General features: G+C 41.1%; 1 protein-coding gene across 3 annotated transcripts in view; it reads right to left on the bottom strand.

Annotated features, from left to right (window-relative positions):
• Positions 1 to 27,698, bottom strand: part of pcnx2 (pecanex 2) — a 274,360-nt gene that overhangs the window by 162,225 nt on the left and 84,437 nt on the right. For all 3 annotated transcript variants that reach the window (XM_039738452.1, XM_039738451.1, XM_039738453.1), the window contains 5 exons: positions 24,593 to 24,737; positions 19,679 to 19,821; positions 12,579 to 12,732; positions 9,608 to 9,640; positions 4,330 to 4,501 (listed from right to left, as the gene is read on the bottom strand). In XM_039738452.1, coding sequence (XP_039594386.1) covers positions 4,330 to 4,501; positions 9,608 to 9,640; positions 12,579 to 12,732; positions 19,679 to 19,821; positions 24,593 to 24,737 — 647 coding nt within the window. The remainder of the gene's footprint in view (positions 1 to 4,329; positions 4,502 to 9,607; positions 9,641 to 12,578; positions 12,733 to 19,678; positions 19,822 to 24,592; positions 24,738 to 27,698) is intronic.

Here is a 27,698-nt window from a genome sequence, read left to right on the forward strand (position 1 = left end):
GCTCTCGAGAGACTGAGCGAGGAGTCTGAATGTCTGGGCTTGCAATTATTCTGATAAAAACCAACATCCAGGCCTTTAATGATCTCTTGGGTACAGCCATCAGCAGTGTGTCTGTCTGCAGAGAGAGTGTTGATTTCATTGAGAGGTTTACTTACCTCAGCAACAACATCCATGTCTCTATGTATCAGTAGACAGATTGGGAGAGAATCAGTGGTCATGAGGTTGCTGGAAAGGCGTGTATGGCACTCCCAATTTCTGTACAAAAGGATGAAGATCGAAGTCTTTAGAGTCCTGGTGCTTCTTGTTTTGCTATATGGTTGCAAGACATGGACACTATCCAGTGACCTGAGATGAAGACTGGACTCTTTCGGTACTGTCTCTCTTCAGAGAATCCTTGGGTACTGCTGGTTTGACTTTGTGTCGAATGAGGGGTTGCTCATGGGGTCCCGAATGAGGCAAATTACCTGCATTGTGAGGCAGCGTCAGTTACGGCACTATGGCCATGTGGTGCAATTTCCGGAGGTTGATCCGGCTTGCAGGACTCTCATTATTGAGGACCCGAGTGCCTGAACCAGGACAAAGGTGATGCCCACTTATCACCTGGCTGTGACAGATAGTGTCATTCCTTATGGACTGGAACACATGTTTGCCTGGGGGTTTGCTAAGCAGGATCCTGAGGTGTGGCAACACACTGTACTAGTGCATGCTCCCCAACCTGACCTGATACAACCTTTGGCAGGGCAACTCATGTACAGTCAGAGACTTGTTCTGAAGCTACTCCAACATTGTCTTGGCTCTGTGCTGGTAAACTCCTGCCAGTGCACTCTGGAGCAGATGTTCTTCAAGGACCTCTCTGTATTGTGCCACATTCATGACCAATTCTCTCTCTTCTCTCGCAGTTCTGACCAGTCTCGCTTTTTCTGCCACTGAGAAGCACCCACATACTGTAGCATGACGCTGCCACCACCACGCATCACTGTAGGGTTGGTATTAGGCTGGTGATGAGCAGCGTGAGGTCTCTGCCAGACAAAGTGCTTGGAGTTCTGCTCAATGAGTTCAGTTTTTGCTTCATTAGACCAGAGAGTCTTTATCCTCCTGATCTCTGAGTCCTTTAAAATGCTGCATGACAAGTATGCCGGCCACTGCACGATGAACACCTGAGGAATGGAGCACTGCAGAGACAGGTTCTCCCCTCTCAACAGTGGACTTCTGAAGCTCTGTTAGAGTGACCATTTGGTTTTAGGTCAACAACCCTAACCAATGCTTTCAGTTTGGCCAGATGGCCAACTCTGGGAAGAGCTCTGGTGGTTCCAAACTTCTTCCATTTCATAATCATCGAGGACACTGTGTTCCTGTGTTTTCAGTATAGGTTTGTGTTTGGAAGAAGTTATGAATGTCTGAATTTATGTAAAATGAAACCGCCAAACCTGCCTGTCATGCAGGATCTACGCCTCACCACCGTTTGGTCTACAGACAGCTCCTTGAACTTCATGGCTTGGTTTTTATCCTGACATGCAATGTGAATCATGGGCCCTTCTACACCCAGAGAGACGTGAGCCTTTCTAAACGATGTCCCAACAAAAGGTGGATGCCATTCAAGTTCTCAACACATCTCAAGGAGAATTAAAGCAAACAGGGTGCACTTGAGCTCAATAGGGAGCGCCACAGCAGAGGGTCTGAATACATCAATAGAGGAGAGATTTCAGTTTTAGATTTTTAATGAACTTGTCTGAAAACACATCTTCACTTGTGGATTATTGAGCGTAGACCAATGGGCGAAAACAACAAGTTTCACAATTTAAAATTAAATCTGCAACACAACAAAGTTTGCAGAAAGTGAAGGGGTCCGAGTCCTTTATCCATCCATTCCAAATTTTATTATGTGTTATACACACAGAAGTTAGGAATGTCTGAATTTATGGAGTCTTCCCATAACCGAAACACCCCCACCCTAAGTATCTTGTAGGATGTGACTTTTTTTAAGAGTTTTTATTCAAAGCACAGCCTAATACATCTGTCTTCTTGAATTATTACATCTCTGTGCGATGTGCTTGGCCTCGTCTTCATATGTAGACGTTGCTAAGAATCTTGGCTTTAAGGGAGCTGCACAAATGCAAGCTCCATTAATTATTAGTATTTCTTTTCTACAGTAGTTTGTTATTCCAATATGTGAATGTTAATATAAGCCTGACTAGCAAGAATCAAATTGTAATGTATATACTCAGTGGTTTTACTTGAATGATCTGTCCTCTCGTGATATTATATTCAGTCAGCCCAGGTTAAATACAATTTATGTATATGGCTTATGGTTCTTCACACGTACATTTAACAACAAGGAATCCGAATGTGCCAAGAGTAGTGCGCTTATCATCGTGAGATGGATGCTGTAAATACTGAGAGCACAAAGGGAAACAAACAGCGTGCCGGGGCCTCCTTAACAGGCGTGACCACACGGGGGAGCAATTGAACCTCAGAGAGCCTCAAACTCCAGTCACAACTCCATCAAACACAGTCACTGGTTCAGATAAAGACTTTTTTATTATTTGGCATACAACAGCAACTAATTATTTCTTATACATCCCAAATCACACAAGAAATTCCTCAATGGGCTTTATCAGGCCCTGTACGAGAAAGCCCTAGATGGGACTGTAGTCCATCACAGACCTCCCTCAGTTTTTGGAGAGACCACTAGCCTTGCCAAGAAACAAAAAAAAAAAAAAGATTGGAAGAAATCTTGGGAAGGGCAATTCAAAGAGAGAGACCCCTTCCAGGTAGGCTGGGCATGCAATGGATGTCAAAAAATGGGGTAACTACAGCACACAAAATTAAACCCAAGTAATCTTCTTCACGGAGCTGGATGGCCAATCTATCATGGCTATCATTCAGAAATGCAACACAACACTCCCAACTAGTTTGTTCTTGGACAGCACTGCCCACCAAGTGCAAGAATAGATAACACAGAGCTACTGCACATGAGGATACACATTTGTTCAAATTAATCAAAAAACAAAGTCAAAACAAATTAACATACTGTAAATGCAAAACAACATATGTCCATCAGCTAACTGTACAGCCACAGCCACATTGCAGAAAAGGAGATCCCTGAAGATGTGGACAATGGCCAAAACAGCACAACCAACAATTCTGTAAGTTTCTTTCTTCTCTCCTTCCACTCACCAAAGTGAGTTTTGCCCTCTGTGGTTTCTTCTATACAAGCGCCAGGGCATAGCTCCTAGGACGTACTTTTAGGTCTGGTGGAAGCTCCCCAAATTAGGGAGAACTTTTCTGGGCAGCAGCCTTTGGTTGGGTTGTCCTTCCAAACTACAAGCCTCATGATACCCTGCGGTTGTCCAAACAGGGACCGTATTTTGAGAAGAACTGCCACCTCCCATGTTGGGGGATAAACTGTCCCAGTCAATCTGTTATGGCCCGAATGCCCCAACTGGGATAGGAAACACTGGCCACAAGACTGAGAGGCACCCATCTTTAGAGCCATGGCACCACACATCAACACAGGTCTACACCAGCAGTTTAGTGACAGAAGTTTATAGGTTAGCACAAATCAAACTAATTGACATCCTAACTACACTAAACCCTAACCTTAACCACACTAACCCCCTCATGTTAAATAACTCCTAATCTTAACTGTATATAGTACATGCTAACCATACTAACCCCAAAACTTATAGTCCGTCATTAAACTGCTGGTCCAGATCTGCTCGCGTAGACCTGCAATGACATATATAGTACATTTACATTACATTTACTTATTTGGCTGACTCCTTTATCCAAGGCAAATTATAACATTTACGATTGATTACATTTTATTTGCTTTTCAGTTGGAGTACAGGCAGGTGAAGTGACTTGCTCATGGGCTTGAACCTGCAACCTCAGGATTTGAAGTCTGAAGCCTTAACCACTACACCACACTGCCTACCTACTGCTGTGTGGTTCTGCAATTGGATATAATAGATGGGACAAATTCAATGCATTTTATTACTACACACATTTCTAATGTACCATCTGTTGGAATGACAAATGCAAGACATTGTATTACTACACACATTTCTGGTGCACCATCTGTTGGAACGGCAAATGCAACACATTTTATTACTACACACGTTTCTGATGCACCATCTGTTGGAATGACAAATGCAATGCATTTTGTTACAACACATTTGTGATGCACCATCTGTTAGAATGACAAGTGAAATGCATTTCATTACTACTAATGTGATATAGCAACCTGTTGGATTCACAGATACATAGATTAAAGTGCATAATATACTTCTGATATTTATACATGTAGGGGAACTAGATAAGACTCACCAATTAAAACATCTTGTAGAGATTTAAGGGACTCTGATGAAATTAGTCGTACTCCATAGACTGAGGTCACTGGAAGGTTTTCTTGCTTGAGAGCCAATTCCAGTAGCCAAATAAGACAACAAAAAATGCAGAAATAGGCTGGTCTGCTGTAGGCTATGATTTGATTGTGACCCTGGAAACAAATACAAATCATTGTGGTAAGAAATCATAATCTAGCATATTTAGTTAATGCTTAATGAGATACTGTATGTATTTCTACAGAAGAAACCACAGGCTCATATGAAACAAAGGTAAACGATGACATCTTAAATGTAAAATCTGTAAAGACTGCTTTAAATGTAGTCTTTGCTAAAAATAAAAAAAAAAATACAAAAGTTACAAAAATATCACCTCTTTAGTTATACACTTATTGGAAAAATTACAAAATGGCCATTGGACTAAATTACTGTTTTCAGAAATATTGCAGGCCTTTGTGGGAGCTTACAAATGCCATTATAAAAACAAATAGCTTCAGATTCAGGTAGGGCAAAGATCCATGCATCCAGGAACATGTAAAAGTACTCTTATTTTCAAAACTGTATTTAGTGTTATAATTATTATTATATACTGTATCACAACAGAGACCATCATAAGCCCTGCCTTGTGTAGGACCCTCTGCTCCGCTCTGATCTGACACCACCCACTTAGTTCTAATCGTGCAGCAGTCATGTCAGTGGTAGGAGACACAAAGGATGAAGAGAAGCACTGGTTTTGTGTTTATAGCAGTGCTCTAGCATTGTGCCTTATTGCCTTTATGAGAAATGTCATCTTCTTTAGTGGTCATTTCTTCAGATTTCACAGAAATTTTGTTTGTCGTCTTTGTCCATTTTGTTTTCTTCCTTCTTAGCCCCAGCATTTTAAGTTACTTTGGGTTTGTGTCAGGGCACACATGTCTAGAAGCCATCCTCAAGGCTCTGCTCAGGTACGTAATACCAGCTGGGATTGAGAGGGGGTGCACTTGTTAACACAACATCTCTTTCCATCTGAAGTTTAGGGGAACGTCATCTGGAAGACAAGTGACAGGACTTCTGGGTCTACGTCACTAAGGAACCAGCAACGTAAAACCAGCCAGGACAGGAAGGATACAGTTAGTGTGTTGACTCCCAGTCTGTGAGATGGATGGACCACTCAGGGGCACATCTTTCTTTTGCTGTTTTTTCATCCGCTATTTTCTTTACCCATTTTTCCACCAACCCACCTTTATTAAACGGGGGTCCGCTGGTCCCCCAACACTTTCTGGGACTCAGTGTCTGCTACTTTCACAGATGATAAACTGTGCACATCCAATAGGCAAGATTTGTTTGTTTCTGGTGTTTCAGTGTGGATCTCAAACAATCTGAAAATATCAGTTTGGACGGAAAACTATTAGAAGAGCGTTCTTTAAAATGTATCCATGTTATTGTTTACTAGACATAAGATCTTATGATTCCTTTTCCTATACTTTATCTATTGCATCCCATTTTGACCTCTGCCTGGGCAATAATTTCAATATTTGTGATTCAAACGATTAAAGAATTTATGGGTTTTACTTTTATATTTAGTTTCACTACAATCAGCCCATTTGGAGAATGGTGTCCATAGCAGGTAGTCAGCATTAAACTTGATGACCGAATAGGGGGGTCCTACCTTTTACCCCCTGGTGTCCAGAGTGCACAACTCCTTCGGTGACATAATTGCTGGACTTTTAATTTTCATAAACAGCCCTCCTGATGGATTGACCAGCTCAGGCTGTAATGACCATTCTGAATTTTTTTTTTGTGCAGATGCCCAGTGCTGACCCTATCAAGATGCCCACATATCCCCCATACTTAAATCTGCCTATGATTAGGAATGTTTGGAAAAATCTTTGAACGTTTCATTGCTTATGTGAGGAAAATCCAAACAGAATGCTCACCCTGCAAAAGAGTAGCTCAACGTCAATTAACATGCTGTAATTGGCACCTTCTGAGAGCATATGGCACACGGCAAGAGATCTCACTGCTCAGTAGGAGTTTCTATGCCAACTCCACTTGCAGCAATGGGGGTGGGGGCAGTGATATTTGTTTCAAAGTGAAGACCGGGCTTAGGCAAGGCTGTGTGATGTCTGCTGCGCTCTTCTGTCCAGTCTTTGATGGGGAAATACAATGCACAGTTGAGGATGGACCTAGAGATGATGATTGATGCTGTTTTCTCCCTTGAAGACCTTCATTTTGCTGATGACCACACCTTGCTGCCACATTTACACCATCAATTGCATGGAAAAAAAAATCAAACCCTCTTAACACATCTGGGTAGAAGGTGGGATTGCAGATCACCCTCAGATGAGGGTCAGAACACTGTGTGTGGACAGCCCATCACCTGTTAAGGTCAAAAAGAGAAAACCAACCTATGGCTGACATTTTCATTTATCTGGACAGCATAGTAAGTTATGATGGAGGAGCAGACAACATCATCCAGAACAGACTATGCAAAGCAAGGAATGCTTTCTGGACCCTCAGCAATGTGTGGAAATCCCTGCAGCACACGACCTACACTTAGCAAAGGATCTGTGTCTTACCTACTCTTTGATAGGGAACTGAGTGTTGGAAGGTGGTATGAATATGATGGCCACATTCCACACAGAAAGTTTTCTGGCCAAGAATAATCACCAGTGTAGAACTGTTTTTGAGATGCTGTCAAGAAAGTATGGCCAACATTGTGATGAAGAGACAATGGAGAAGGATTGGTCATGTCATCAGAAGCAACAGGCAGCTCCATCACCAAAACTGGCATGCATTGGACTACTGAAGAGGAAAGCCCAGGAATACATGTTGAGTTGAACACGATGAACCAAAATCAGGACACCATTGAGAAGCTGACCCAAGAGAGATACCAGCAGAGAGCCTTTGTTGCTGTCCTACGTGCAAAAGAGGAATAGCGCATGTAATTTCAAGGACTAGAATGATTTTTCAGGCTATCTTCCCACTGTGTGTGCTGATTGGTTGACAGTTATGGATAAAGAACATTGTGACTCAGGCTGTCACGTTGTAATCTGAAAAAAAAACACAACTTTCCAGCTGCAGTTCATGTGAATTATTGGAACATCCATCCATCCTTTGTCCAACCTGCTATATCCTAACTACAGGGTCACGGGGGTCTGCTCGAGCCAATCCCAGCCAACACAGGGCACAAGGCAGGAAACAAACCCTGGGTATGGTGCCAGCCCACTGCAGGACACACCAAGCACACACTAGGGACAATTTAGGACCTAATCTGCATGTCTTTGGACAGTGGGAGGAAACCAGAATACCCGGAGGAAACCCACACAGACACTGGGAGAACATGCAAACTCCACACTGGGAGGACTCGGGAAGCGACCCTGGGTCTCCTAACTGCGAGGCAGCAGCGCTACCACTGTGCCACTGTGCCACCCAGAATTACTGGAACACCAAGAAAAAAATGAAAAAATTAACAGCCAACTATCAATCTGTCTAATTCTGACTTGTGCATCCCCACCGGACCCGACTATCCTATTGTATCCTACGTTTCAAATTGCACTTGTATTTTGCCTCAGAAGATTGTCTTGAACTTTGCTATTACAAAATATCTTTTTATCAATTTAACCATGCCAGCCTTCTGCAGCCCTGAATTGGATTAAGCGTGTTTGAAAATGAAATGTTATGTGTCACGTATGCTTGTTAGAGAATTACCCTCCAAGTTCTTCCCAAGTATGTGTTAGCGATACCATTCCGGGCCTAGAGGTGGCGCTGCTGCTAACTGTCTTGTCTTTTTCTTTTTCCTTCACAGTACAGAGAAACCACCCAGTGAGTGCAACTGACTCCACCCCTTCTGGTCCCTGGGCTATAAAAATGCAACCACTTAGAAAGAGGTGTCATTTCTACATGTATCAACCAGAGCTAAGGAGCTCCACGAACTTCACAAGGCAGACCAGAGACTCTGATTATCTGCAGCCACTTTGTTTTGCATGATGATTATTATGTTTCCTTTTTACACCACCATGTGTCTGTCTTGTTTTGATGTAAAAGTAAACAAGGATGGCCAGATTGGCACCTCAGAAATTCCCCCTCTGCAAGTCTGTTATTCCCTAGATAGATAGTGTCACACACGTGTGCATGGGAGGCAGCAGCAGTGTCTAGTTATTGCTGAAATGCCAATGTTTGGGGCTAATCATATACAATAATATCTTTTCTCCTTCCTTGCAGGAACAAATAACATCTAACCCGCTTTCATCCGGCTACAGACCACACCCTCGGATGACATAATTTCCTCCCTCCTCCTCTGAAGATCCGCCTCTTCCTCCCCTTCAGCTATAAGAAGCCATCAGCTCTTCCCTATGGCAGTTTTGTATTGGACTCAGCCTTGTGAGGCTACTCCTCACTAATGATCGCTCTCTCTTTACAGCGAACCTAAAATATATGGGGCAACTCTCTCTCTCTAGTCTCTATAATAGATAGATAGATAGATAGATATGAAAGGCCTGTGTTTAGATAGATAGATAGATAGATAGATAGATTTCCTATAATAGATAGATAGATAGATAGATATGAAAGGCACTATATGATAGATAGATAGATAGATAGATAGATAGATAGATAGATAGATAGATATGAAAGGCACTACATAATAGATAGATAGATAGATAGATCGATAGATAGATAGATAGATAGATAGATAGATAGATAGATATGAAAGGCACTATATGATAGATAGATAGATAGATAGATAGATAGATAGATAGATAGATAGATAGATAGATAGATATCAAAGGCACTATATGACAGACAGACAGATAGATAGATAGATAGATAGATAGATAGATAGATAGATAGATAGATAGATAGATAGAGTCATGCATGTCTTTTCTTTTGTTTTTTTTGACCTCCACAGTACTGAGAAACCACCCACTGAGGGCAACTGGCTCCGCCCCTTCTAGTTACTGGGATATAAAAACATAAACATCCAGAAGGGGATATCACTTCTTCACGAATCAAACTAAGCTAAGGAGCTTCTCAAATTAGCCAAGGCAGACCAGACAGCTCCTGATTAACTGCAGTCACTTTATTTATGTGGCGATTACATTGTTTTTTCTTACTAAACCATTGTGCATTCCTTTTGTTTTGGACTAAAAGTAAATAGGGACAGCCAGGTTGGCACCGCAAAAATTCTCTCCTTGTAAGCCTGTTATTCCCTCAAACAACCACATATGTTATGTTAAATTTCCAGTAAAGAAATGTGTTTCATATGATGGATCTCTACTTACATGAATTGGAGATGCAGCATCTGGCTGGACACTCTGCAACACAAAAATATGTAAGATACATGTTAGTCAGAAGACCAGAAGTATATTTATTTAACCCTGTCTATTAGTTACTGTTTAAAATGGACAGGCAGTTCCTTATTTTAATGGTACCCTTTCCATCTAAATACAAAGTTTCCTTCACTACATATTGTAGTTTGTACAGGAGGAACTATGAGGGACTGCAACTACAGCACACAAGCGGTGATGCAAAATACTTGCCCTGCTGGGATTATGAGAACCAATTAGTAGGTAGTTACTCTTTAGGTACAAATAATAATAATAATAATAATAATATTAATAATTTTTTTTATATTGCACTTTATATTTTAGCAATCTCAAAGTGCTAAAGAGTAAAAATAAATATAATAAAACAAGAAAATCTATTTATACTTTAACAAAATATCTTTCTAAAAAGATGAGTTTTTAGATTTCATTTAAAAACATCAGTCGACTGTGGGGCTCTCAGGTAGTCAGTGAGGGCGTTCCATAGTCTCTGCGCCACAGATGAAAAAGCCCTACTACCCATACTGTGAAGCTTGGTTCTAGGGACTTGGAGAGTGTTTGTGTGTACAGAGCGGAGGGTGTGTGAGGAGGTATGAGGGGTAAGGAGGTCCTGTAAGTAAAGGGGGGCATGTCCATAAATGCACTGATGGGTGAGGAGAACGACCTTGAACTCAATTCTGAGTGGAACAGGGAGCCAGTGAAGGGTTTTCAGGATTGGGGTGATATGGTCATGCTTTCGCACCCTCATCAGGATCCTGGCAGCGCAATTCTGAATATACTGGAGTCTCTGAATACTCTTGCCAGGAATCCCGATGAGGAGTGCATTACAGTAATCCAGCCTGGAGGAGACAAAGGCATGGACAAGCTTCTCTGCATCTGCCAGGGTGAGAGTTGGTCGGAGTTTAGCGATGTTCTTGAGGTGGTAGATAAAAGACTTACAGAGGTGTTTGATGTGGGTGTCAAAGGTGAGTTGGAGTCCATTTTAACACCCAAATTGGCGACAGATGTGGAAAGGCGGATGTTTTGGCCAGCAAAAGTGATACTGGTCATGGTATTAGAGCGGAGATGGTGTGATGTGCCAACTAAGATGGCTTCTGTTTTGGATCTGTTTAGCTGAAGAAAATTGAGCCTCATCCATGCCTCTGTCTCCTCCTTGCAGGTAGTCAATGTAGATATTGGCAGAGGAGCAGTAGAGGAGGTGGGGGTAGTCCTGAGGTAAAGCTGAGTGTCATCAGCATAGCAATGGAAAGATAAACCATGTCTGTTAATGACATTTCCAAGAGGGAGCATGTAGATGGCGAAAAGGAAAAATATTACTGGAGGTGAAGCACTAAAAGAAACCCTGAGAGGTTCTTTAGTTTATAAATGGCCTTCTGCAACCTCATACAACTTATTTAATGGTAACATTATCTTGGGTGGGATTTGAACTTTGTGTAAATGTGTGGAGCCAGACCAGTGGGGAAACCTGGAGCTCCATAATGTTTCTAGCCAAAGGGCCCCAGGAGTTCCTCAGGGTACCATGTCACTGTCAGTGAGTGAGTTCCCCGGGGTACCATGTCATTGAGGGCAAGCTCCCTGGTGTACCATGTCATTGAGGGCAAGCTCCCTGGTGTACCATGACATTGGAGGTGAGTTCCCAGGGTACCAAGTTATTGTCAGTGTTCCCTGGAATGACTATACATCCTGAAAGAGATGGAAAGTCCTTTCAGGTGACCAGTCTTGTGAGCTCAGAGTTGGGGAGGATACTTTGTGCGTAAGCTCACCTGGCAGAAGGAACTGAGAGGGAGAAGCAGACCATGGAAGAAGTAAGCAGGTAATCTACAGAGTGGATCTACAAGGTGTAGTGGAGAGAACAACAAATGGCAATAGATAAATATTGTGTAGATTTTCTTAATATGTAATTTATACCTTTATTTCAAGGCCATTTCTTCTGGGCCTTTCTGCGTTCTTTGGAGCTTTGATTGTTACCGAGTATTTTTGTTATGAACATTTTTTTTTAATAAATATCCTGTGTTTGCCCTTTCATGACTAGCCAGAGTTTTACAGTTTTTCACCCTCTAGTGGGCAACTTTGAGGTATTATTTAGGACTTTTATGCTTAAGTTAAATTTTAGCCAGGGTTCCTCCCCTGGCTTGGGTTCCAGTCTTTTTTGTACATTTTCGATTCTTTTGTTTACATTGCAGTTATTATTTGTATTCTTGTTTTTCATTTTGTCAGTGTCGCAATGCCTTGGTGATGTTCCATGTGTTTTGTGAGTGATCCCACCCCCAAGAGGCGGAGTCACTTGCCAGTCACCCCAAGCTCATGACAAATGGATGTCCACTGTAGAGAGGGGAAACAATAGCAGTATTTCAGGTTTTCTTTCTTCTTCACCCATTATGACATATTTACTTGACATTTTCATGTATTCTTATATTTTCTCCAGTTTTCAAAGAAGGTAAATGTGAAGACAACTTACAGTATATTGGAAACATATAAATACACGTGTATGTAAAGCAGGGAGGGAGTCACAGCTGTGAGTCTGAACTACCAATGGATTTACATGTTTGAAGAATTGCCCACTTTTGGTGTGGGGGGGGGTGTCTATTTGTGTATTGAGGTGTGAGTCTTTGGGTGCAATAACTGGAATAAATCACTTAACACGCTTTCTATCATTACAAGCATTGCTACATGTTTACAATCCAGTAGATTTAACTTTTTACACATAATGATTGTGTTTTTTGCACACATTTGTATTCCAAATGCAGCACGATTAAGCCAAGAGAATAAACATCTGTTAACATATGATTGTTCTGTTTCATTCCACATGATCAAATTTAGGCCTGTGAGATTTTACTATTAAAATTACAGCTTCATATGTTTACTTATCTCTTTTATTTGTTCAGGTAGTCCAGAAAAAATTCCAACTTAAAATAATCAGAGCACCTACTTTCAGAAGGGAGTACTGGCAGCTGGCGATTACAAGGCAGAACTGGAAAAGCCACAGGTCCTTAAAGCAGCCCTGGTTTAACAGCACAAATCCAAGGAATGCTACAAGGAAAGCCAGACACACAGCCACTGTGTTCTCTACAACCTCCTGGTTCCTGATTAGGAAAGAGAAAATATCACAGCCATAATAATAATAACATATCCTGGAACTATAACAATAACTGTAATGATTCTTTACATTCATAGAGTACTTTTCTCACTACTCAATGTGCTTTACACAGTGAGAGGGGAGCCATTTCAACCACCACTAATGTGTGGCATCCACCTGGATGATGCGACGGCAGCCATTTATGCGCTCACCAAACATTAGCTGCTGTTAGGTGGTGAAATTGTGAGAAAGATAGCCAGTTAGAAACACGGGATGATTTGGGGGCCAGAATGACTTGGCCATGGTGGGCAATTGAGCCTGGACATTGGGATACACATTACTCTTTACAAAGGATGCCCAGGGATATTGTATGGCCACAGAGAGTCAGGACCACAGTTTTACATCTCATCCAAAGGATGACAGCAATTAGTTAAACTTCAGTTAACGTCCTTAGCGTTAGACATGAGTGTCACTCAGGCTGTTAAAACAGTGCTAAAAGCATTCGTCCTGAGTGTCACTGAGTCAACTGTCTAGATGTGTCTCGTGTAAAGCCCGAGGATTACTCAGGCTATAAAAGCGGCAACAGAACTAATGCTGAGCGTTACTCAGGCAACAGTGTAGACGAATTTTCTCCTATCCTCATAATGGGGTCTCGTAAGAAATGCCTCTCATCAGCAGTGATGACAAAGTGAATCGATCTGTCTTCAGGCAGTGAAATTGAAACGGTCAGTGAAACCGAAAGTGTTTGTGATGAATCTGAAAGTGACACTCGTGTCACTTGCACATGTGCAGTGTGCTATTTGCGTTATTATAAGTCATCATCATTATTATTATTTGCATCATTATTACACTTTCTACACTTCTGATTTGGTACTTTTAGTGTTTTGCAAATTTTACAGTAGAAAGATGACATTTAATAAAAATATAATTTTTCAAGCCAAAAAATGTCACACTTTTTGACATGTTTTTTTGAGAACAAATGTAACGCAAAGGAGACTACGGCCTGGTCTTGATCCCACCCTTAGACTCAGCATTGACTCAATGTCGAATAGTTGCAGTCTTTGGATTTTTCTTGGACTCAGCAAAAGTGGAATTCACCACAGCACTATCCTATACAAATGTCAATAACTGTACATCTTGCTGACCCTTGCCTGTATCCCACCTAGGACCATTACACTTTCACGTGCTTTCTTCCTAAGGCTAACCACACTGGTCTCACGTCTTAGTTTGTACCAAATTTTGTCTGGAAAAACCTGTTATAAGTAAAATGAACAGATACCGGGGCATCATATGTAACGCCATGTGTAGAATTTAGTGTAGAATTCACACTAAAACGGGTTTTATGGACAAAAACAGAAATTTGTACATACACAAAAATATTCAGATGCATAAAACTGTGTGTAAGCAAAGTTCCACACACTTTCCCTTTATAATTCCAAATGAATGTGAATTTTAATGCACATGTATGTGACTGCAGCCCCACCCTGACTCCTCCTCCCCGAAGTTTACATATTTGAATATGCAAATCAATATAAATAGCTCCTACTGTTCAGTTTTTTGTTAAAAGACAATTGCAAAAGCATGTGTAAAAAAGAAGAATTTCAGAAAATGTGAAAAGAAGGTCCTGCTCAGTGAAGTGGAGACAAGGAATAACTATTTGGGGGCTTAAGCAGTTGTATAAGCAACAAAAGGAAATTGATTGAGTGGCACAGCGTGGCAGAGGCACTCAAAAGTTCAAGTTTGGAAACTCACACATTGCCCTAAATAATAAAGAAGTGGTCAGATTGTTATTGTAAAAAGGCAAGTCACAGCCCACCATTTGAAAAAAAAAGGTCTATGCTTGACTTTCATTTTAACTTTAATCTTGTGAAAAATCAAGCAAAATGACACTTTTATTGGCTAACTAAAAAGATTATAATATGCAATCTTGCCTGAAGAAGGGGCCTGAGTTGCCTCGAAAGCTTGCATATTGTAATCTTTTTAGTTAGCCAATAAAATGTGTAATTTTGCTTGATTTTTCACTACATCCATAATGGTTAACACGGTACAACACCCTAGTACTAACTTTAATCTTGAAATTTCCACTTTAATCTTGTTGATTATTTTTCATTAAAGTAGAATATTGTAAACTTCATCTGAACATCGATGTTTAATTTAGTAGAGTTTCTCAAATTCCATGGTAGCTAAAGTAACAAGTTAAATGCTTTGTATTCGAGTTCCCTACCCAGTTGTTAATCATTAAGTGCTTCTTAAATGGGATTTCTCTTTCTCCACCAGGAGTGTGCAGGTAGTGATCACCACACAAAATGCATTACATTCATGATCATACAGCTCTCTGGACATTGCAGAATACTACGATATATACTTGATATCATTTTCATGATGAAATGCATTAAAGCATGTATAAAACATGTGGAGGCACGGTGGCAATGTGTTGGTGCCCTGTCAAGGATTGCTCCTGCCACCTGCAAAATGTTGGCTGGGATGTGTGCGACCCTGGATGGAATAATTTATTGTGTCTGTCAAAGACACCAACCCCCAATTCCTGCCCTTCCGTTTATTTTCTCCACTTAACCAATTGCCACAAAATAAGCATCTGTAATAAAAGTAAAACCAGCTTAGAACGCTATTCATCAAAACTTTTAAGGAATGTTGAAAAATCTTTGAGATACATGTTTAATTACAGTAATCCCTCGCTATATCGTGCTTCAACTTTCACGGCTTCACTCTATCGCGGATTTTAAATGTAAGCATAACTAAATATATAACGTGGATTTTTCGCTGCTTCGCGGGTTCTGCGGACAATGTGTCTTTTTACTTCCTGTACATGCTTCCTCAGTTGGTTTGCCCAGTTGATTTCATACAAGGGACGCTATTGGCGGATGGCTGAGAAGCTCACCAATCAGAGCACGCAGTTCAGTTCCCGTGTGCTGAATGCAGTGTTAACCAGGAAGTCTTGTCTCGGTCATTCAGCATCAACGTATTTTGCTGTGTAAAGAAATAACTTTTGTGCTCTTTTGTGTTTATCTTTGTGCATAGCCAAGCCCTTCATTATGGCTCCAAAACGATCTGCTCCTGCTACTGCTTCAGGGGCCGTGCCCAAACGCCAATGGAAAATGTTAACAATTGCCGAAAAGGTAAACGTTTTGGATATGTTGAAGGAAGGGAAAAGCTACACCGCTGTAGGATGCCATTATGGCATCAATGAGGCTAAGATTCTTTTTATTTAAAAAGTAGGAAAGGAATATAAGATCTACAGCCTCAGTGTCCTTTTAACCAGGGTGCAAAACGAGTTGTAAGTGGATGTAATAAGGCAGTAGTCAGGATGGAATCTGCTTTAGGGATTTGGATTGAAGAAGAACAACGGCGGTGCTACACAGTCGCCTGAAGAGGCTCCTTTAGAAGGGCTGTAACGCTCTCCTTTGTTGTGCAGTAAAACTAAACTCATCGTTATCAGACAAGTCATCGTGTCATTGTTGGTGAATAACCATAATTAAGTTTCTACTTACAGTACTTAGTATATGTACGTACATTTAGTGTTACTGTACACACATTTACTGTATTCAATTTTTCTTGCATTGTACGTATTTATTGCTGGTGGCCTGTCTATCGTAATGGCTGTAACATATGTGATATCGGAGACACTCGATATCTTTAAAATAATATTTAGGTTTTACTGTATATAAATAGTGTGTTTACATACATAATTTCAATGAATCTTACCTAATATCTAAGAGAATACAAAGGGATTATGCTGTATAACTGTGTGGGGAATATATATAAACAGTGTGGGAGAGTTTATAAGGGATTAAAATATATAAAAATAACCATACAAACATATGGTTTCTACTTCACGGATTTTCACCTATCGGGGGGGGGTTCTAAATGCAACCCCCGCGATCGAGGAGGGATTACTGTATTTAATTCATCCATCCATCCAGGGTCGCACCAGTCCCAGCAAGCATCAACGCAAGAATAATCACTCAATGGCGCAGCAGCTCATCACTACCCCTGCACCACCGTGTCACCACATGTTTACATTATTTAAATGAAGTTAACAATTTGTCTGTAAAATGTAATATACATACTTTAATGCATTTTATCATAGAAATGATATCAGGTATGCATCCTAGTATTCTAACAGCACACAGATTCAAGAGGATAGTTCTTGGAAATTGAAATCGACTTAGAAGCCAGTCATCATCAGCCGTAAATACGCACTGTCTTCTAATTCTTCCATTTGCTACTGTATGTCTTCTAACAAATATAAAACAGCTGTGGTAGTTGGAATAGTTTGGCCATTCCATGCAAAATTATATTATTACAGATTGATTATAATCAAGTGCTTCATAAAAGATATGCAATTAATTTCGGTGCATTTGATGAAAAAAAAATGACAAAACAAAGAAGAAACATTCATACACCTGGGGCCTCATGTATAAACGGCACGTACGCATAGAAATGTTGCATAAGAACTTTTCCACATTCAAATTGCGATGTTTAAAACCTAAACTTGGTGTAAAGCCACGCACATTTCCACGGTACCTCATACCCTGTCGTATGCAAGTTCTCCGCTTAGTTTTGCAGACTGGCAGCACACAGCATCAAAGCAGTGCTACTGTTCCTGTGTGGTTATCCTTTCTTTTCCTGACGCAGTTTTATAAATACACTGAAATTAACCGCATATTGTTTATTAGTGCAATGCATCTGATTGTAATTAACTTGTAACAATATAATGGTCCTGAGATTAGCCTTAGTATTCCAAATACCGTAACTGCTTTAGCGTTGTTACTCTCACTGCACCTTCTTCTTCATCTTCCAGCTGCTCCCATTAGGGGTTGCCACAGCGGATCATCTTTTTCCATATTACTTTCACTGCACCACTCGGAGCAGCAGTTTGGAAAGAGAATTATTGGTATACAGCATCAAGAACACGCTGCCTCAGCCATGCTTCCTATTTGAACTGCTTCTCATATGACAAATGCTTCAAAACTTTCCTGTACGGACCTCGGAAAGAGTTTCATCCCAAGAACTCTAAATGCACTCAATCAGTCCATCATGTGCTCCTTGTAGAACTGTTAGTACTTATAAGTACAATTACCTCACTGTAAACTTGCACTACAGTTATAATATTACACAACCTGAGCCGCTTTATAAAGAGTGTATTTACATATGATGATGATATCATTTTTAAGATGAAATGCAGCAAAATATGTTTATTATATTATACAGATAAAACTTTAACTTCATTTAAATAATCTATATTGTTAAAAATTAAAGGACATGGTGTTGCTACACTAGCAAGGATCTGGCGCTCCGCTCACGATTGTTCCTGCCTCGCACTGTATACTTCACTGGGACTGGCGTGAAGGATAGAATGATTAAACATGTACTACGAAGATATTTCAATGTTCCAGTTTTGAAGAATCAGCGTTATAAGCTTACAGATGGCTTAACGTCCATTACAGAGCTGATTGTGTGGCAATCGGTTACTTGGAGAAAGAAAAGTAAGGATAGGAATTGGAAGTTAGTACGTTTGAAAGAGACAGAACTTCAGGGGCAGCCTTAGGCATGTGCAAACTGTGCACCTGCACAGGGCCGCCATGCCAATATATAATGAATTTAAAACAGAAAGAGAAAATAATGACACAGCTAAAAACACAGCGGCAAATTTTGGCAAAAGTTGAGCACGAGGCGGCTATGCAGTGTCCGCAACAGACGTGGCAATCCACCGTGCATAAGATACCATATTGACATTGGCGAGCGAAGGAGCCACCGATTCTTCCTCTGCCCAGGGCCGCCCCTGAATAATGCTGCAATAAATTATTTCATTGAAGGTCACGCACAATCACTGGGCCACCATGTTGCCATGTTTAATAACGTGCTTTAGCTCCTATCATCATGAAAATGATATCACTTATACATCTCAGTATTTTAGTTATTCAGAGAGCTGTAATATCACGAATGTAATGGATTCTGTGTCCTGTCGGAGGAAGAGAAAGCTGGTTTAAGAAGCACGTAGTGATTCACACACATAGAAAGAACAAAGCATTTAACGTGCTACTTTACTTACGATGTGATTTGAGAAACTAGTTCATTAAACGATTTTAAGATGAAGTTTATGATGTTCTACTTTAATGACAAAATAAACTACGTGATTAAAGTGGAAATTTCAAGACTGAAGTTGACATTTTGTGCTTTTTCCCCACTGTGTGCCTTTTTTTTTCTCTGTACCCTAATAAGCTTTCATACAACATTCAGACGGTGGGCTTCGACTCGCCTTTTCACAGCGATTTTGATATCTGACAACTTCTTTTTTACTTTGGGCACTGTGTGACTTTGTGAACTTGAGCTTTCGAGTTTCTCCGACACGCTATGCCACTTGATCAGCTTCCTTTGTTGTTTATACCACTGTTTAAACCAACAAATAGTACATTTTTCCTTGCCTCCACTTGGTATTCACTGAAATTCTTCCATTTTTCCCTCTTGCTTTTGTCATTGTCTTTTCACAGAATGTTGAGCTTAAGGGCTATTTGTATTGATTTGCATATTCAAAGAGGCATAATTCTGGGAGGAGTTGGGGCGAGACAGCAGGCGTGCACGAGTGTTACTTTTCACGCTGACTGGGATTTATGTAGCGAAAGAACGTGGAAGTTGGCCAACGCACAGATTCCTGCATCTGGATCTTTCTGTGTGTAAGCATATTTTGGCTTTTGTGCTTATGTCATGTTATAGTGCGAATTCTACGCACGGTGTTATGCATGAGGCCCCTGGTCTGTGGCAGCCATGAAGATGGGTTTAGTTTTACGTCAAGTTTGGTTTTTATGCATCTTGATGTGTGTGTGGAAATGGGTGTACAGTACATTTTTGTGCATACATACCATTTATATATGAGGCCCTAGAAGATGTCAATTAAGGACTGAGGAAATAAAAAGGTCATTCAAAATTCTTACCTATCCAACAATGCAAGCAACGTGAGACGATCGTATAAGACTCGGATCCACTTTCCAGGAAAGACCCAGAACTTGTAGTGGTGCTTGTGAGCAGGCTTTTCCGGTACTGTAGAATCTGAGGTTTCATCTATTGAGTCCTCCTCCTGCAACAGGATCAAACTCAAAATGTTAAAATTCCATTCATCCACTTTCCACCTGCTTTTTACAGGGTCAGGGAGAGTCAGAAACTCACCAAGGAGCAAGAAGTGCAAAACATCATCCAGCCCTTGTTTCTGGAAGAAATACTTACGGAGCTCCACCAGTTTAGTCTGCCAGCATAAAGAGAGCTGTGATTGATATGTCAGCTAAAGTCTTCTTCATCTTCTTCTTCTTCTTTCGGGGTCTCCATTTATTGCCACACCAACTGCCTTCATGTCCATCTCTCACCACATCCATAAACCTCCTCTTCAGCCTTCCAATTTTCCTCTTGCCTGGCGGTTCCATCATCAACATTCTTTTCCTGATGTACCCCTCATCTCTCTTCTGCACATGCCCAAACCTTCTCAATCTAGCCTCTCTTTGTCCCCAAACTGTTGTACCTGTGTTGTCCCTCTAATATATTCATTCCTAATCTTGTCTATCCTCATTACTCTGATTGAAAATCGCAGCATCTTCAACTCCACCACTTCCAGCTCTGCCTCCTGTCTTTTCATCAGTGCCATTGTCTCCAAACCATACACCATAGTTGGTCTCACTACTGTTTTATGGACCTTCCCTTTCACTCTTGCAGACATGTGGACATATGTCATCTAAAGTAGGGGCTCTTAAAGATTTAATTTGAGGACCCAAGTAAAAAAACGGTGTTAAAACTGGGGCCTATAAAGATTACCACCATAATGACAGCAGAGCCGTACACAGACAAACAACAATGGCCATATAATAGATGTTTTTATTTCTATTCACGCATATTTCATCATTAATAAAACAATAAATTATCAATCAAAGCAGGGAATTGATTCCTAAGGTACAGTGAAGCACTGCTGGTGCAAATTCTTAGTTAAGGGTTAGGGTTTAGTAAAGCTAAGAACAATAAATTCTTTTTTAAAATGGTGGGCACTGAGGATGTGATGGTTTTTGGAAGAACAGCATGGATGATCGCTCAACTGTGTCATTTCACTCATGACTCATTAATCGGTGCAGTTTATTTTAACAACATTATTTTTAAAAATAACGTTTCTAAAATGAGCCCCAGGGTTACAATTCTTTCTTCTAAAATAACAATTTTTAAAAATTGTTAAGAAGATTCTGATTTTCTTTTAATGATTCAATGATTGACACTTTAAAAATGAATGTACAGTTTATTTATTAACTGATTTTGAAAAAAATTGGCACCTGGGGTTTTCGGGGTCACAGATTGCAAATCTGAAATGACCACAAACAACATCACAATACTTGGTTACTTATTCCAAGTGTCTGTGGTTCTCTGTGTGAAAAAAAATGTTCTAATGTTTGTGTGAAATTTACTCTTTAGCAAGTTTCCAACTGTGGCCCTGTGTTCTTGATGAACTCATTTTAAAGTCACAGTCTTGATCCACTGGACTAATACCCTTCATAATATTAAACACTTCACTCATGAAGGCTCAGCTCTTTTAATCTTTCATTACAACTCATCCCCTATAGCCCTGGAATCAGTCTAGTCGCTCTTCTCTGGACCTTTTCTAGCGCTGCTATGTCCTTTTTGTAGCCTGGAGACCAAAACTGAACACATGACTCCAGATGAGGCCTCACCAGTGTGTTATAAAGCTTGAACAGAACCTCTTTAGACTTGTACTGTACAAATCAAGGCGCTATATAACCTGACATTCTGATAGCCTTCTTAATGGCTTCTGAACACTGTTTGCCAGTAGATAGTGCTGAGTTCACTACAACTCCTAAATCCTTCACATAAGGTGGACTTTTGATTTTCAGACCTCCCATTGTGTATTCAGACCTTACAGTTTTAACTACCATGTGTAATACTTTACATTTACTGACATTAAACATTGTTGTATGTGAGTCATTACATTCCTGACATGAAACACACAGACATACAGAATTTAAACTTATGGCCCATATAATTTCATTATTAATAATTTTATAATATTGCAGTCACATTAATGTCTATATGCTGATGAGGAGCAGGCCTTGTGTACAAAGTCATGTTCCACTCAGATGGCACCTGCTGTGATGTGTCAGCCTAAGGGGCTCTCCTTCTAGCTGTCTGTCTCCGTACTCTGGCATCTCCCAGTCCTACTACGTCTCTACCTTTCTCTCCATCTTTACTTTTTATTTTTATCTGTCTCTCCACTGTTGCCATGCAAGCTACTCTTGTATATCGCCTGCCCAATCGGGTGTAGGTATGAACGCGCCGCTCCCTCCGAGGTAGTACTGAGGCACCTGACTGACGCTCACATTCACATGTACTGTATATGCACGATCAGCCAGACTCCCCAATCATCCATGGACTGAAGCGCGTTCATGCACCTTCCGAACCTGCACGCACTCGGCATGATTGTTTACTTTAAATTTTCCTAATGCCATGGACCACTTGTCACATCCTCTGCTTAAAAAGATGCTTTTTTTCCCCAAGACAACACAGGGTTCTGTATTAGTGTTGGTTGTCCGTGTTTCCGGATGATTTTCTTTTTTTTTTTTTTCTTTTTGCTTCCTCACTCGGGATCGGTCGTTCACAATCTGGCCAGCAATGGGTGCAGTACAACATGTCCATCATGGTTCAAAAAGGTGTAGGAGGTAAAGGTCTGAAAAATGGAGAATTTAAGGATGCTATGGAGGAATGGGAGTCACCATACCAAGCAATTAGCGCCTAGAATAATCTTTTACATGCCTATGGCCGTAGTGCCTTCTCTTCTGAAGCACATTTTTTTGTTTTGCACTTCATATAATTTCCCGCTAACAATGAAAGGACAAACCTCTGCGCTGGGCTGACACTCTGCCCGGGATATATTTCCGGCCCTGTGTTGGCTGGGATTGGCTCCAGTAGACCCCCATGACCCTGTGTTAGGATATAGCGGGTTAAATAATGGATGGATGGAAGACAAACCTTCATCTGTGTACAGTTTTCAGCTGACAGTTTGTTATGTTAAAACAGAATTAACAAATTCTAAAAATACAGAAAAGACTGAAAAATGTAAAATGTCCTTTTCTTGAGGTTACATAAACCTCTGCATTTCTTTGACTTAGGTCTGGGTTCAGACTAGACTCAATAAAATTTGAATGAGGTGGATCAGCGATTCCCAGAATTGTTAAAATTTATGGTAACTGTTTTTGGTCAAAAACTCCTTGACGGACAAGGCAGTGTTTACAGGTGTGTTTCCAAAGTGCAAAATCCAGTTTTGGGGGCACAACCTTTACGGATGTTTTTACTTGATGGTTTCCCACAGACGCCTCAACAGTTTGATTTAATGTCACTGATTAATAATCTGTCCTCAGGGAACTAAATCTCTATCGATTTTAAAAAATGTGTTCATGATTGTCTCTTAAAAATCTGCCATGATGACTTGGAGAAAAAAAAAACAGAAATCGGCAGTAAGTAACCCGTGCAATTTGTCACGCATGCGTGTCATCAGAGGACCTCCTCACATTCTGAGTCGAAGTAGGCAGTAACCCGCCGAGACGAGAGGGGGTGCTGTAAATAACCTGTTCATCTCCTCTTTACCCCACAGCGGCGAGGAGCCGTCCAATAAAGGCATTTGACCCCGCCCTTTCTGGTGAAGCTACCATAAAACACCAGGTATCCCAGAAGGAAGCGTCATTTACTGGCCAGAGCAACTTGCAGGACAGAGCTCCGCTAGAAACAGCTGCAACCTTCGAGAAACCTTCTTTACTTGAATTCCTGCATACGGGATGCACAGTAGACAGCGATGCCTCTTTTGTTTGTTTCTTTTCACTGTTCACGGATAATAAAAAGGGAGGACCCAGTTGGTGCCCCAAACTTTCTTTTTGCTCTCTGGAGACCTGCCATTTCTGCACCCAGCCACAAATTGTAGAATAAATGCCAGAAGTATGCACTCAATCAACTCAGCATGATGCCACCTTGCAGACTGATTAACCAGTCTTGTGGTCATATGATACCTAGAGGCACATACGATAACTACACTCTACACTGCGGTGGCATTCCAAAACACATCTAGCTTATAGAGAGCTTTCTAAAGGACCAAAACCACAGAGATATAGTAACACTTGCAAACGAGACCTGAAGACTACTGACATCAGTGTGGACACTTGGAACGTGACTGCTATAAATGGCTGTGCCTGGCGACAGGCTGTTCATTTAGGTATCACCATGGTCAAGGAGAACAGAACCCAGCTGGTGTTGGACAAAAGACAAGAGGAGGAAAGCTTGAGCAGTGACCATCCAACTGCATCCATCAGCCTTCAAAGTGCAACAGAGGTGCCAAGGATGGCCACTCAAGAATCGGTTTGTTCAGCCACATCCGCCGCTGCTCCATATCCCACTGAGTCCTTAACAGGGCACATCCATCATCTATCAAGACAGACAGGGCCATCATCACTCCAACACTATTGACCAATTCTGGGAATTTTTGGGCCTTTTTTATCAAATCACCCCTCTCTTTCTCTCTTTAGGTCCTACTGTAGTTCCTTTCAGGTTTCTCCATGCAGAAGCAGCCGCCCAGGTGTACCACAGACCAGGTGATGAAATAGGAAATCCCCTCCCATTTCACACAGGCAGGAAAACAATGGAAGCGGTCATCATGTTTGTGAAAGGAATTCCAAATTCTAAACCAATTTGATGAATTTTTACACCCCTACAAAAGCTATCATATTTTATCAGACTTGCAGGCCTTCAGCAGACAAAGGTTGACACTAGCCCAGAAGGACTCCTCAAGTAAGGAAGGCACATTTTGTTATACCCACCTGATAAATTTCAGGCCTAGTCCGCCTAGGTCTCAGTCTTCGCACTGGTATAATGCGTCGCTGAAATGGGCACTCGGTGATGCCCAGTGTTGGTCCATCCTGGTATCCTGCTGAGGCCGAGTTGGAAGAAGTGGAAAGGAGTTCACTGTCAACAAAAGTGAAAAATTCTCATTGTAACTGGCAGTTCCCACTGGATCTCTTAACCCAATTAAGGCCCATGGAGGACTAGAGCCTGTACTTAGAGCAATGGGCACACAACATGAGCCAACTTCGGACAGAGCAATAGGGCTCATTCACACACCCATGTTTTATATAAGTCATATTTAATTTTACATAATAGGTTGGGAGCATGCGCTGATAACGCGTTGCTACATCCACCACAAGACGAACCACCTGGATTGGGACCTTAGTGCAGCGGGTGACACCTCTGCACCACACTGGAACAATCCTGTCACCAATCCCCAAGTTTTCCCTGTAAGTTGGAGGACTTGCTTGCAGGGCTGGATGCAGTTTAACGTCATACCCATGACAGAGCAATGGCAGGTCAAGGGCCTTGCTCAAGGACCCAATGGAGTAGAGTCACGTCTGCCATTTACGGGACTCAAACCGGCAATCTTCTGATTTGCCATGCAGATCCCTAGCCTCAGAGCCACCACTCCACCACTACATAGCATGTTTTTAAGTAGAATTTCCAGAACCTTCTTACTCTAAAAAAGAGTTACAGATGTCCAGAGTCCATTGTGGCAGCAGTATATACAAGGCTGGAACCAAACCTTGTAAGGGCACCGGCCCATTACAGAGTACATAAGTCATAATTCCATATTGATTCATAGTAGGACAGTTTACAAGGATCGGGTAACACAAAATATACACCTTCAGAACGTGAGAGAGAAAACTACACAAGTACAGTGAATACAAGCAAACAGTGGTGATGTCTGACTGGAGGAACCGCAAAAATTTTAATTTGTGACCAGAAGATAGTGAGAAAATGAAGGCTCAAATGGCTCTGAATGACTGATTCCAAAAGGACAGACTAGGAGTGACCTGGGGAAGAAATTGAGGGGTTAAGTCACTGCATCACACACCATATTGAAATTAGGGTCATCAATGTGGAACCCTCAAAGGCAGTGTGTTGCTTTCAAAAACACTACCCCTGTATTACTGAGGAGCTAAAAAGTCTACTAATTGAGAAAAAAAGATCCCTCAAATCTGGTGACAAAGAGGAAACACATCAAATGCCAAAGAAAAGGACACTTACAAAGCTAAAACCGAAAATAAACTCACTCAGAATAACGTAAAAGATGTGGGCGTAATTACTGGACTCAGGCAATCCGGGGCTCAGGTACCAGAAGGAGATGTACACAAAACTAACGCCATCACTGCTGTGGAGACCTTCCTCTATCTACTGAGTGAGGAAAGAGGATCTCAGCAGTGGTGCATTGAGCTGTAGCAGTTGTTGGTGTTGCGATTTCATCTCAGAAGTTGCTAAGGTGGTGTGTGGCCTTCAGAAAAAAGAAGGGAAGCAGGCCAAAATCCCACCAGCCTGCTCAGAGGTGGTACGCCTAGCTTTCATTTGAATCACTTGTTTCAAACCCAAAAACACTCTTCACTCTCAACGTTCAGAAACGTATTCTGTAATGTCCCAAAACGCAAGCAAAATGACCCACAAGGGAGAGGATCACCATCAGTCCCTGGCTTGTTCAAATGAACCACACTGGACTTCAGTTCCCCTCCTGCCTTTTCTAGAGTTGGGGGCGTTGCCTTAACTGTGATGGATGGGTGGCTCAGCTTGTCGGGACTCATCCACAAAATGCAATGAGCATTAAAGAATTGGATAACATAAGAATATACTTGAATCACATAGAAACTAAATATAATAAAATTAACAGTACATAATTAGACAAATAGAGTGAAATGGAAGAAAAAAATAATAAAGAAAAAGTAACAAAGAAGCAGTTTACCACTTGAGCAAAGGGAGGAACCCTGGCTTGACCAATTGTAAGTATTACCTTTGTTCTGAATTCTCTGGTTTTTGGATTTATTTTGTTTAATTCTGTGGATTTTGCTACTGGATTTTGTATAAGGACTTGTCTGCTATGAATTACCTTTTAGGTAACTCCTTTGTGCTCTTTTTGAGAGTTTTTGATATATTTTGTATTCTGTAATTTTTCCATTTATAATCATTTTTGGCAAGAGTTATCTTTACAAGCCAGAGTTTGATGGTTGATCTCCCTTGCATGGTATTTTTGATATTTCTTGAGTCTTTTAGGTCAGTCTTCCCATTTTAGGCCTATGTATGTATGCTGCAACCTGCAGGTTGCAATTGGGGCTAGCTAACTCTGAATAAGGCCCTTTCTGGGCAAGTCAGTAAAGGCCTTGGGCTTGGCTTTTTCTGAGGCCTTACACACCCCTTCTGCCATGTCTGTGATTCCAGATCATGACACTCGAGGAGTTACCAGACTACTTAGCAGGATACAAACGAGACATTAAAATTTCAGTGCTGGTTTTAGGAATTTTGAAAAAATAAGAAAAGAAAAAGAAATGGAAACAAACCAGGAAGCAGTCTTTTGTTGGAGCAAAAGGAAAAGCAACATGTATGCCCTATAAAAGTCTTAATTAAACTGTTCTCTCACTGTACTGACTCACAACGAGGCAGTAAAAGAGTTCACGAAAAAGGATAGGTTGAGAAAACAGGCAAAAGTTGAAAGCAGACAAGACAGTGGCCAGTCATCAGGTCAAAAGATCTGAACAAAAATAAGTATTTAAACCAGAAAATTATTAGTTCATAACCAAGAAAGGACAAATTAAAATATGTAACACACACCAACGCGGGAATCTGCAAACAACATGCCATTCCCCTTGTAGTACTTCCGCCATCGATGTCAGGGTTAGGGGGCCCTTGGATTTTTGGCTTTGTATGAAATACAGAACAAATAGCATTCTGTTATGGAACACAATGTGTCAGTTTTAAAAAATGGAATGTTTCACAACCCTAGGCCCAGTCCATGAGAAATCGTTGATTAATGATCAGGTATTTGGATTGAAGTGCAGAAGCGTCCCCTAATTAAAATGAGTTCAGCTGAGCAGAAGCGCAGTCCACAAGGAC

This window comes from Polypterus senegalus, chromosome 16 (genome assembly GCF_016835505.1).
Source record: "Polypterus senegalus isolate Bchr_013 chromosome 16, ASM1683550v1, whole genome shotgun sequence".
Lineage (NCBI taxonomy): Eukaryota > Metazoa > Chordata > Cladistia > Polypteriformes > Polypteridae > Polypterus > Polypterus senegalus.